Source organism: Polistes canadensis, unplaced genomic scaffold (assembly GCF_001313835.1).
Source record: "Polistes canadensis isolate GaletaPanama2010 unplaced genomic scaffold, ASM131383v1 scaffold_105, whole genome shotgun sequence".
Lineage (NCBI taxonomy): Eukaryota > Metazoa > Arthropoda > Insecta > Hymenoptera > Vespidae > Polistes > Polistes canadensis.
In genome coordinates, this window is record NW_014569652.1 from 130,748 (window position 1) to 143,629 (window position 12,882).

General features: G+C 26.7%; 1 protein-coding gene across 2 annotated transcripts in view; it reads left to right on the plus strand.

Moving 5' to 3' along the window:
• The window catches only part of LOC106787558 (tumor protein D54), a 13,316-nt gene extending 1,400 nt beyond the window's left edge, over positions 1-11,916 (plus strand). The window contains exons 1-6 of one of the 2 annotated variants that reach the window (XM_014749996.1): positions 6,030-6,501; positions 8,160-8,290; positions 8,975-9,123; positions 10,124-10,183; positions 10,728-10,890; positions 11,515-11,916. In XM_014749996.1, coding sequence (XP_014605482.1) covers positions 6,045-6,501; positions 8,160-8,290; positions 8,975-9,123; positions 10,124-10,183; positions 10,728-10,890; positions 11,515-11,652 — 1,098 coding nt within the window. In that variant the 5' untranslated portion in view covers positions 6,030-6,044 and the 3' untranslated portion in view covers positions 11,653-11,916. Of the gene's footprint in view, positions 1-6,029; positions 6,502-8,159; positions 8,291-8,974; positions 9,124-10,123; positions 10,184-10,727; positions 10,891-11,514 lie in introns of those variants that run through there. The other variant, XM_014749995.1, reaches the window with a different exon arrangement.
• Positions 11,917-12,882: the final 966 nt, after the last annotated feature.

A 12,882-nucleotide genomic window follows, 5' to 3' on the forward strand; every position in this document is an offset into this window, starting at 1 on the left:
AGAGTTCCTTATAAAATAAAAAATGATTTTATTTTGTCATATATAATTAATTTCATTCTTTTTCGAAAATAATTTGTCGAAGTATCTCAAATTTATCTTATCTATCGGGTGGGAGTATTATTTGGAATGATTCTTTTAATCGATATTATCTTCGTAGATCTTCTTTTTTATTTTCTATTGCTTGATAATTTAACGTTCACAAATGGTGTATCTAACTAATAATAAATATTAGATCATTTTTTTTACTACGTAATTTTTACATGAATACAACACCTGGTCTCTTTACAAACGAACTTTTTTTTTTCCTCATTCTTTGTGTATAAGTATTTATATACGTGTTTTGAACTAACTTGACCTAACTTCTTTGGGATTATTCCTGTTACCATATATGAAAGAACACTGAAATAATATTTCATATAGGATTTCACAGTGGGATTGTGTATGTAGTAAAAAATCGTAAACATTGCATGCTTAAAACTAAAAATAAAGGAGAAAGAAAAAACAAAGAGCGAAAGAGACAGATGTGTGCGCACACATGTGTTGGTTATTCACAATAAATATCACGTATACCTAAAAAAGATAAGGATTGCTATGTCGATAAGCGGAGGTCATGTTCAATATCGTATCATCAGTTTCAAAAAATAATATACGTGTTTATATAAGTCGGTGATTATTATGGCTGGATATATTATTTGTTTTATGTATAATAATATTTTAAATGAATTATTTTGTACAAAAAATGTATCTTTATATAAAAATGTGGATTGAAATATTATAAAATTTTCACACACATATTTAGGTTTTAATTATTTAAAAAATTATTATACTTATAAGCAAGTAAATAAATTAATGGAATTATTATATTAATTATTTATTAAATAATTTGACAGAATTTTATATGAAAAATATTTGACAAAGCCAAATGTTTAATATTCCAAATAATTTATTGTTAAATTATATTTATAATCACACCCGCTCATATGTATGTATGTATTGTATATTTAAATTATTTTCAGTACATATTTAAAAAATTGTAAGTAATTACAAATTATCATAATTTATTAGAATTTTATTTATTAATTTGATTGGAACGTAATTTGTTATTTTTTTAAAATGTATTAAATTTTTTAATAATATATTTTTTTAGTTAATATTTTACTTATATAATAGTGATTTAGGTCATAGTGTAATTAAGTATAGTAATTCTACTATTAAGAATTAATGGCAACGTTTAATCGTACGTGTGCATGTAAACAGGATCTTTATTGTGGGTGGTCCTCGTTCAAGATGATATTTTTCTACTTTATCGAAGGTAAACCAGTGATCTTAAGATGCTCCTCGATCATTATGGTTTGTTAAATACACAGAACAAAAACGTGAAGCAGATTAAGCCAGGATACAATTTTATTTATATACACTTGTTATTACACATAAACATATATCTTTTTTCATGATTTATAAATCTTTTTAGAACAAAAATATTCACACAATAAAACATGTAAATCCTAATTATTAGATCTATAGTTAGATCTATTGTTAAATCTATTGTTAGATTTATCGTTAAATCTATGTAGCGTTACCTTGTATAAAACTGAATGCACAATTGATACTTTAAAAAATATTCATTAATTTAACGAAATTTACTTTTGTTTAATTTATTTTTATTTTGTACATATATAAATTAATAATCATTTGACAAATATATTCGATTTATTTGTCAATAAATTTTTATAAATGAATATTCACAAGAGATGATCTTATATTAAAGAGCTATTTTTAAAAAACACGATTTACGTCAAGCTCATGCCCTTGTACTTCTCGTTCATCATGTTAAAGTGTTTGCGATTACGAATATACTTGACTCTTCTTCGGTCATCGACTTTAGTTTCGATTAGTATTCGCCGTTATTTAAATCATTGCATGGTTTCTAAGTCTTTTTATTATGATCAAACAAAACAAATAAATAAATAAATAGAGAGATCACTAAATTATTATTAATGACGATAAAATCATTTTGTTAATATATTATCTTTGTAAATAATGAGTTTTGTTAAAAATACTTATTTATCCAAAAACAAAAAATAAAATCCTAAGTAACTATTTATTTTAATTAATTTAAATTAAAAAAAACGATCCAGACTCGTGCTATATAATATTTTATACGGTTATCATAAAATGAATTTATATACAATGATAATAATTATATATATAATCAGATTTTTATTGCACAATTTACAAAATTTTTTACAATGTCTTATCATGACTTTACTTATATTTTTGAAATAATAATAATTAATTATGATCTATTTTTATAGTAAATAAAATCGATTTCTTCATCATTGAAAATTACCATAAATATATTTAGATATGTTTTCAAACAAATATTTAAATGGAGTATTAAGATATGAGTCATCGTTGTGTTAAATGAGTATAGTAATCGGTTGACGTAAGTTTCAAGCAGTTTGCTAACCAGTTGTTTGAGAAATAACTTATAACGCGAAAACGGGAAAGTATTATTTTCTTCCTTTATCTTTTTTTTTTTATTTTTATTTTAAATTTCAATTTCATCGAAAATTTTTTATCTCATTTATTATTCTTTTTGTAAAGAAGATCAAAGTATACATCAAAGATTGTCCGAAGTAAACTTTCTTCATTTAACTTCTTCTTCTTCTTCCTCTTCTTCTTTGTGAATGTGTAAAAAGATCTTATAAATCTTTCAATATGACTTACCTGTTTCTAAACTTTTTCATCTTGGTTTGCTCGTTGCAATTTTCATTTTGATTTTATTCCTAACGTTGAATATTTAAATTTGATTGATAGATAACAACAAATTCAGAGAAAGAGAGAGAGAGAGAGAGAGAGAGAGAGAGGAGGGATTTGAATATTTTGTTGGAAGTTGAGTGAAAAAAAATCATATGCGAAAACAATTTATGCAAATTTGCGAGCCCTCGTTGTATTTTCGTTATCGAGTTTACCTGCATACACATACAACTAAATATTTGATTAAAACAGAAAAAAGCGTTCGATTTTGCATATCAAATAACCCGTTGATTTACAGTTAATTAACTCTTGTTAATTTTTCATTAAAATCAAATCAACCCACATGTTTCAATCTACTTTAACGTTGAAATCGTTTAAATATTTATTTTACTTTTTTTTTTTGTAAAATTTCTTCTTTTTATTACACTTTAGTAAATATTAAAGGTAAATCTTCCGCAAGACTGAAATGGAAAAAAGAGACGAGTGGGGGCTACTTCGGTTCATCTTTAAATTTCGTAGTTAATTAAATTCAGTACGAAGAGAATGGGAACACTCCTAGGCTAGTTTTTTTTGGATGAAAATACACAATGACTATGCATGGGAATATATGATTGTTATTATTAAATAAAAAACCTTACAAAAATATATTTAGTAAGAGAGATAAAAAAAAATAATGAAATTAAACTACCAGATACCCTAACTCAATGAAATATTAATAGAAAGGCACACCTTAGATACTCGTTAGATTTTTATTGATATTCTCTACAATTTTTGTTTTCCATAGAATATTAATATCCATTAGAAAAAAATTTGTATAATTTCGAAATTCAACAATGCTGTGTCGTTTATAAAAAATAGTTGTAATAAATATTAAACTTTTCCTTTAAAACTTAGAAATTTGTTCACTTGAAATATTTGCATCGAAGATATTTATTTGGTCATATAATTGAAATTGAGACACCCTGTATATGCGAATAAAAATCAAGGTGTATTCGCATTCTTCAACCTTCGAAGGAGAGGTTCCACGAAAAGGTAGAACTATCGATTTCCTTTCATGCTAAAGTAGTCTGGTCAGGTTATAATGCTTGACTACACATTTCTTTCTTTCAGAGTTTCTTTTAACCTTTTATTTTTTGTTGTTATAATAAACGTTCCGCACGATTCATCGAGTAGAACGGTGCTTGAAACGAGTCATTTTTTTAATTGCAAATATCTCGAAAGAATTTTTATTACGCGAAATCACATTCCGTTGCTTAGTAAATTTTAGATCACGGTGAAAGCAACAACAATTGAGAGAAGGTGAATGAACACATAACTTTAATTAATTAATTAATTAATTAAGAGTGTACATTTGTGAAATTGGTTGTAGAATTTGTAATTATACGATTAAATATGTATTTTACCTTGAAACTCTGTTCGCGTGCTTCTCGAATAACAAAAAAAAAATGAATGTTAATCGTAAATCTCTTCTAGAGTTTCATCCTTGAATCAAAATTTCATCTTACCAGGATGTTGGTAACCTTGAAGTTGTAGTTACATCGCGAAGACCGTATTTAGAAGTGCAACGGTAATCATCTCGAGACAATGAACCGGTTTTTGCAAGAGGAAACTTTTGTTTCTTCCTCTCTCGTCTTGGCACTGAACAATTCTCGTTTAATATTATTACTAATTTTTGTCATTTGGCAACGATACAAGAAAAGATACCACCGAATACACATTTATTATTTAGGTCAATGAACTTTTAAGTCATTCAACCATAAATATGCGCAATAAAAAAGAAAATAGTAAAATTAATGAATTATTCTTTTTATTTATTATTAATAAAACAAAATATATTAATTAAATTATTGGATTACTTGGAAAGTTCGTGTCGATTTTTAACAAAACATTTAGGAGTAACAACATTTTTATATTCCAATATGTGCCAATGATAACAATCGCGTACATAAGTAGAACAAATCTAACAAATTGATGATGATTTTAAGATTTATATATATTATAAAACACAAATGTTTTTCTTCAATCTTACCTTAAAGAAAATCAGCACGTACTTTCCAACCAATCAAGATATATTAACATTCATTTTATACGATAAAAAAATAACAATTATAATTAAAAAACAAAAAAAAAAACAAAAATTAACAAGAATATATAATTGAATGATCGTTACATTATACCAAAACCATTTGATATTAAAAAAAATAAAAAACGAAAGAAACAAAAAGAGAAAAAGTGAAAACGATCAAGGTTGCATACTAAACAATATGTTCCGATAGAATGATTTGTCGTTGACCCTAGGTCAGCGACCTTTTGATATACGTAACAGTAACAGTATACCAAGAAGAGAATGATTGTATTTAAAAGCAGGTTTCAGGGTACGTACTATATCGTTATTGTATACGTTCGAAAATGGTAGACTGTTGGTGGTAAAGGAAGAATAAGAGAATCTATGAGAGAACTGGGCCTGATTTCTTACTCTCTCATTCTAACAAAAGCAAATAATACCCCTACTTTACCTTACTGTTTCCACTTTACCTCGTCCGGTTTAACAGAGTAGACCCGTTCTCCAACATAGAAAAAGAAGAAAAAGAAAAAGGAGTAGAAGGAAGAAGAAGAAGGCTTCTTTGATTCCTTTGAAGTTCCTTGATACGTGGCCATCGCGATTGTGGCGCCAACTAGTGTAAAAGATCGGCAAGGAACGATTCTCATTCGCGCCAGCTGTTAGCTGTCGTCGTCTGCAAGACTCCGATCGGTTGCTGCACGTGGTCATATTACATCTTTTTCTCTTATAGTTAGTGTCACTTGATAGATCACATTTAACGTGTAATATTTCTTTGGTTTCTATTTTCTATTTTTTTTTTTAATTTATTTTCTCTTATTATTAATTATAAATAAATAAATAATATTGAAAAGCAAGAAGAAAATCAATAATAATGGCAAAGTGAAAGAAGTGTCCTTTTTTTTGTTTACTATTATATTAATAATTATATATAGAAGTGTTCAGTTTTATTTTTTATGAATAAAATTTAAATAAAAATAATATAAATAAATAATGTCAATATTGCATCTCTCGAAGGAAGGCAGGTAAAAATGGTTATTGATAAAAAACTGCATGGTCATTGTAAATAATTAATACTCGATAGATGACGCTAGGTAACGTTTAAGATAATAAACAGAAATCCTGCGAGAAGATATATCATTCTTTTATTTATAAATAATAAAAAAGAAAAAAAAGAGATATAAAATACAAAAAAATAGATTATGAGATGTGAAAGTTGAGAGAGATGTCTGAACGAACGGATAAGAATTTGTTAACGTCCAAATGTGGGTCACAAAGATCGAGGATCTGTCAAGAACACGGTGAAGAGGATTGTCCTAGTGAAAACGAGCATGAATTTGAATCGTTGGAATACGAAGAGGATGCTTATTATTTGAATTCAACAACTACACCGAGTTTTGACGATATCGACGAACTCGATGACGATGCAGACGAAATTGTTGTCCATTGTTGGAGAGATTCTAACGGTGAAATCGATGAAATCGTTGTTGACGATGCTAATCTTTTATTCGAAACGGAATCGCATCAAACTGAAGAAAATAAGAAATCGGCGACAACACCACCACCACGTGGTTTTCGAAAGAAGAGATCGGTTCGAGTGATATTTCAAGATTTTTCTAAACCATATCTTGAGAAAATAAGCAACAGTCAGAATTATAAGAAGTTTTTAGAATTGATTAAAGGTGCATCGAATTTTATAATATTTCTTTTTTTTTTTTATTATTATTATTTCTCACACTTCGTCGAGAAAAATTAATTTTTTAATTATAACGCGCGAGATTTTTCATGTTATTATCCGTGAAACTTTTCTCAATCTATTAACGTAGTTTATTTATTTTCTTTTTTCTTTTTTCGTTGTAAAATTTATTTGTAATTATTGAAATATTAGTATTTTTTAAAAATAAATTATAATATTTAACACGTACTTGTATATGCTATATTAATTTTAAAAATAATTCATATTTATTGAATTTAAATATATATCTACTAGATATTACATATATATTTTAAGTTATATATTTATATATAAATTGTTTCAAATAAAAGTCAAGCATTAAATATACTAATTATTCAGATTATAAATGAAAAACTTGAAAAATCGATAGGAAAGTATGTCAGAATGAAATCACACACTTATCCTAATTATTTAATTATATAAAATTAACTTTTTTTAAAAATCAGTAAGAGAAGTATGTCCATTCGAATCGCACATAGTTATATCCTTTCAAATATTACATTAGAAATTTTTTTAAATGAGTGATCTAATTAGTAGCCATAATTAGCATTCACGTGTTGATATTTTGGAAAGGAGGTCATTTTATGGTTATCAGACCCGTGAAAGCTTACCACCGGGTTTGGTACTCTCGATAGTTATATATACATATCTATCTATAGTAAGTCCATTATTAGCTGTTAGAAATTGCTCGTAACTTTTATATACGAGACAAAAAAATGGACACAGAGTAGTCAACCGCATACCGTAGTTCCTTTCTTTTGTTCTGGTTAGTAGTAATGCATAAGTATAATAACTATGCACATACATATATATATCAATCTCATCAAGCATCATTTCAATCTTTGACATAGTAATAGTTAAACTAATGATTAATTACACTTTACAATCATTAAGTTTGTCTACATCGTTAATCAATATTTCTTATTCTTTTACTTTCATTACTTTTTATTGTTATTTTTGTTCTTATCAAATTCTAATCAACGCACAAGCCAAATGAATCATTTTCTCATTCCGAAGGTGTAAAAACAAAGCATGTAAAATTCGAATAATATATTAGAATAATAATGTATCAACAACAAGTTATTATTTTCTCATCGTATTGCGGTTTTCCTATATAAAACACAGATTGTAATGTGATCGATAAAACGACAATGATCTACGTTTGTTAGATCTTATAAGACGACTTACTACGACGGTTAACTTACGCAACGATCAAGTTGCATTTCTACGAATAGTGCATAAGTGACTCGATCTGTTTCTCAATCTCCTTTTACATACAATATCGATTTACGTTATAAATAAATTTTAATATAATAACAAATAAAAAGAAAATAAATAAACAAAATCATTATTTTTTTTTACGTATGTTTCGTACATACGATTTTTCATATGTAAAAATTCTTTCATGCATAAAAAAAAACATGATTTTTCACATTTTTTTTACTTGTTTGTTTATCTCGATGAAGTTCTTATTATGGTAATGATCATGAAACTAGATCATCTAGTTTCTTACTTATACGCGTGTTTGAATATATGTATGTGTGTTAAAATTGGTGAGTCATGGAACATGTATTTTAAAACGTATTTCTCGTTTCTGTTGAATAGGAGAGGAAGCCTCTCTTCATTCAGCTGGTTCTCTTTCTCCATCAGCTGACAATGCAGCGAATGAGTTGCAAGGACTCACTTTGGAGGAACAGGAAAAACAGAAGGCTGCCTGGAACATGGAACTTGCTAAGGTACAGATATATATGTTCATATATGTAACATAGATGTCTGTTCTGTATTAGATAGTAGAATACTAATTAAGTTATCTAATATTAATTAAAAGAGAAAGAGAAACACAGGGAAAGGGAGAGAGAGAGAATAAATTAAGTAGATAGTTGGTAGGAGAATTAGATTTATTGAAGCAAATATTGTTAGTCAATTTTATTTAAATTTTTATATATAGAAATTATTTAAAAAAAAATATTAGTTTTTTGTTTTATATATGTAATAGGAAATATATAATAGATAGTTTAAAGTTTGATAAATAAATGAATTATGTGTTAAGATAAAAATAAGATATATAAATTGTTGATTCGATATTTTAATATTTTATAAATTAGTATTAATTAATAATTAGTATTTTAATCATATAATATTATTATAATAATTAACAATTACTTATTGATATAAATAAGTAATAACATTGCTAAACTATAATTAAATAATATCTCGACAAAAGAACACTGTTATAAATAATTTATTTATATTTTATAAGAGAATAATTTATTCAAAAAAGAAACAACAATATGGAATAATTAAATTTCTAAAATAACTATATATATATAAAATGTAAATAAAAAAAGATGAAATATTCGGATAAAATAAAAGATATATAAGAGATAATAATTAATCATTGTATATGATACATGTTATAGATCGAGGAAGATATACAAACACTTAGGCACGTATTGGCTAACAAAGTGAGGGCTTCTCAAGAATTAAAAAGGAAGTTGGGCATAAGCGTTTGGAAAGAACTCACCGATGATGTGAATCAGGGCCTGAAGAACGTTAAGGAGAGTCAAGTGTACGTGTGACTCTTTTTAAACGTGTGTTGTGTGTTGTATAGAAAGTAACTACCTGTCGTTTTTCTTCTGCCACCTTAAATTCATTTTCATTTTATCATATATATTTGTCGACACTATCATTCGTCATTGTTTTTCACAAGCACATACGCACGCACGCACGCACGCACACGCACACTCATATGCATAAACTCACAAAACACATACTTCTTAAATGTACATACTACTGGTGTCGGAAGCATATAAGAGAGGTGTCGAGCAACAAATCACCGCATGATTGATTGGTTTGTTCGATCATGTTAAAAAGCAGTATTGATTTATTCATAACATCGACCAATGATATCGGATAATAATCGCTTTACTATTAAATATTTGTTCGTCGATAACATATTACCCGTTAAAAAGTATTGCTTTCAATTTCTAAGATTTCAATACACACACATACACACACGCACGCATAAGATATATATATGTATGTATTCTTATGCAGTAAATATTAAAAGCAGTAGAGCTTGGTATTTGGAGAAAGCTTACTAGCGAGTAAAAGTATTCCAAGGACGTTAACGTTAGTATTATATTAAAAGTTTTTTTATCTAACAATAAGTTTTGTTTTACGTTACATTTTTATTTTTTTCTTTTTCTTATCGATCGTAATTTTTTTCGTTAACTTTTGTAGAAATTTTTCTTACTTCACTCTCGTGCTTGCAATTAGATTTCATTTTTACGTTTGTAACGTTGATTTGTTTTTTATACACGCTGAAGAAATTTTCTTTTGGTTTTTTTTTTCTTTTTTTAATCGTTTTTTTAATTTCGTTGTCAATTTTTATATACTTATTTTTCTATAAGTTTTTTTTTGTTTTAGCAGAAACGTGAAAGAAAGATGATAATAAATGGTCATGCTTTTTATTTTTTTCTTTTCCTCTTTATTTTTTTCTTCTACTTTCTCTCATCAGACACGTAGATTATTTCTTTTCTTTGACTTTTGGTTGGGTTCTTATTCAGTTATCAGAATGTTGGAGAGAAACTCGGTCAGTTCAGCAAGGCGATTACCGACAACAGTTTGTAAGTACGCAAACAATAGTTTTTGCTATCAGAAATCAAACGTTCCTTTCTCTAATCAATGTTCTTATCATTCCTCTTCAATTTCACTTAACATCGAATGATATTAGTTCGGTGTTTTATTTTACTTTGTATTTCCTTTTTTTTCCTTTTTATTTTTTTTTTTATTTTTATTTTTTTTTTTTTAAGTTACTTATCATTTAACACAAATTTTCGCTTATATCTCGCATGCTACTTATATCACGCAAGCTTGTCATTAATTTTAGACTAGTGTTGATTTGTATTTTAATTATGATCACGTATTCAAATACTTTATGTTTTTCGAATAATATTTATACGACTAATTTTAATAATATATATATGTGTGTTTGAGAAAGAACAAACAAACGTGTGTAAGAAAATCAACATCACGTTTTATCCTTACATAAAAAATGATTACCCAAAATAATATTTATTGTTATCAACTAATTTTCTATTACTTTTTGTTGTTGTTGGTTCTAAATAGAATATATATATATGTTAATTATAATTTTGTTACTTTTATTAGATTTCAAAAGACGGAGTCGGTGTTTAAAACTACGGCTGAGAAGACTACGAGCATTCTTGGTGGTTTTGGCAGTGGAATTTCTATGAAATTAGGTCAAATGCGTAATTCCGATAGTTTCCGTTCTCTGGAAGAAAGAGTTGGATCTGCTTATGAAAACGTTAAGGTACGTTTATATTTAAATAGATAATAGTATAATATGTTTTGAAAAATATATTAAGTTTGCTTTATGAAATTCAGAATAAAAAATATGTGAAGTTCAACGGTAGAAGTATACGTAGCGTTCACAAGTATGTTCAAATTTAGTTCATCTAAAATTGAATTAAACGATTGTAATTTTTTCGTAAGTATTATATACATGTGTGTGTGTGTGTGTGTGTACGCGTGCGTAGAAAATTCTTTGCATTATAATTTATCTGCTTAGTTAGTTTGTTGTTAATTGTGATCTAATAATTTTTTTTCTGCTTTTAATACAAATTTTGTTCGATAAATTGTTTTTCTTAATTGGTTAATAATATTTAAATAAAAATTATTTAATATACAAATAAATATTGCATTGCAAAGTAACTGACCAGAAAAGTTATCTAAAAATATAAACCCATTATAAAAATTAATAATAATTATATAAAAATTATTTATTTACTTATTTTATATCTTATTATTTTTGTCATATTCTCAATGATCATTTTATAAAGCAAAGAATTAAAACAAAAATTAGTTTATATATATATATATGAGTGACAATATTTATTAAATATGAAATATTTGATTGATGTTTTTCTTTTTGTAGACAAAAGTCGTGCCTTCGAGATCTAATTCAACGCAAAGTTTTGACGATGCATTACGAGAAACAGAAGCAACGAGACGTGCATCAGCAGCACCATCGGCAACCAGTCCGACCATTCCCGAGGACAAACTTCTATCTTAGAATTGGTTTTCAACTCTTAACGGTCACTTGTCTCTCCTTTTCCGCGCTACACACGCCAACGATTACTATAATCGAATTAATAATTCGATTAACGAATCGATTATCCTTATCTTCACACTACGCTCTATTATTAATTAATTAATCGTCCATTGCATTTTTATAATAATCGGAGCTAATCCGCTGAAATAAGTGTATGGGATGGAGAGAAATTATTATTATTATTATTATTACTATTACTATTACTATTACTATTATTTTATTTTATTAATTTTATTATTATTTTATTATTAAAATATAATTATTATTATCAGTATATGTTAAAGGAAGAAAAAAATGGACCATGAGCCTACAAGAAAAAGAAAAACAACACAATAATTAAGAAAATTTATTTAAGTTTTCGCTGATCGTTTTACAAAATTATTATTATTATTATTATTATTATTATTATATTGATATGATGTTTATATATTTTGCGACGTAGCGAACAATAACGTTATAAGCTAAAAAGGTAGAGGAAAAATGTATTGTTCTTTTTAATTGATTTTGGATAGAAGAAAAAAAAAACCTACCGCAGGTTTATAACAGATTGTTCGATAATGTTGCTGGTGATAAACAAAAAAAAAACGACACGTAACCTCGCAATCGAAGTGGATATTTTAACGAGGCTTTCTCGTGTAACAACCGTGCATGTTTTCTTTCTTTATTATTTATTTTTCTATCGTTTATACATTTTTCCTTTTTCTTTTCTTTCATTTTTATTTTTTGCACGAAGTAAATATGGTTTTCTTTTTTTCTTCTTACGCGACAAGTAGGTTCGTGGTAGATCAAAGAGCTTATTTTGTTCTTTTTATTTTTATTAATAATTTTCATGATTTTTCTTCCTTTCATTCTTCTGATTCTTTTTTTTTTTTTTCTATAAGTTTCTTTTAGTTTTTTTTTCCCCCCCCCACCCACCCTTTAAAATATAAATCATATTTCAAACGAGAGATATTAGATTTTAGCACTGCTACACACGGGCACTGTGATTTTTTATTGAATTTTGAGTATAAATATACGACGAAGCATTTTAATATTGAAAAGTATATGGTTGAGAGAGATAAAACAGAAAAAAAAAAATAAAAATAAAAATAACGAATCGCTAATAAAACCCGAAAAGAAAAGAAATACACACGAATATATACAAATTATATTTCAATTAAATCATTTCTTCTGCTTATTTTTTGTTGTCGT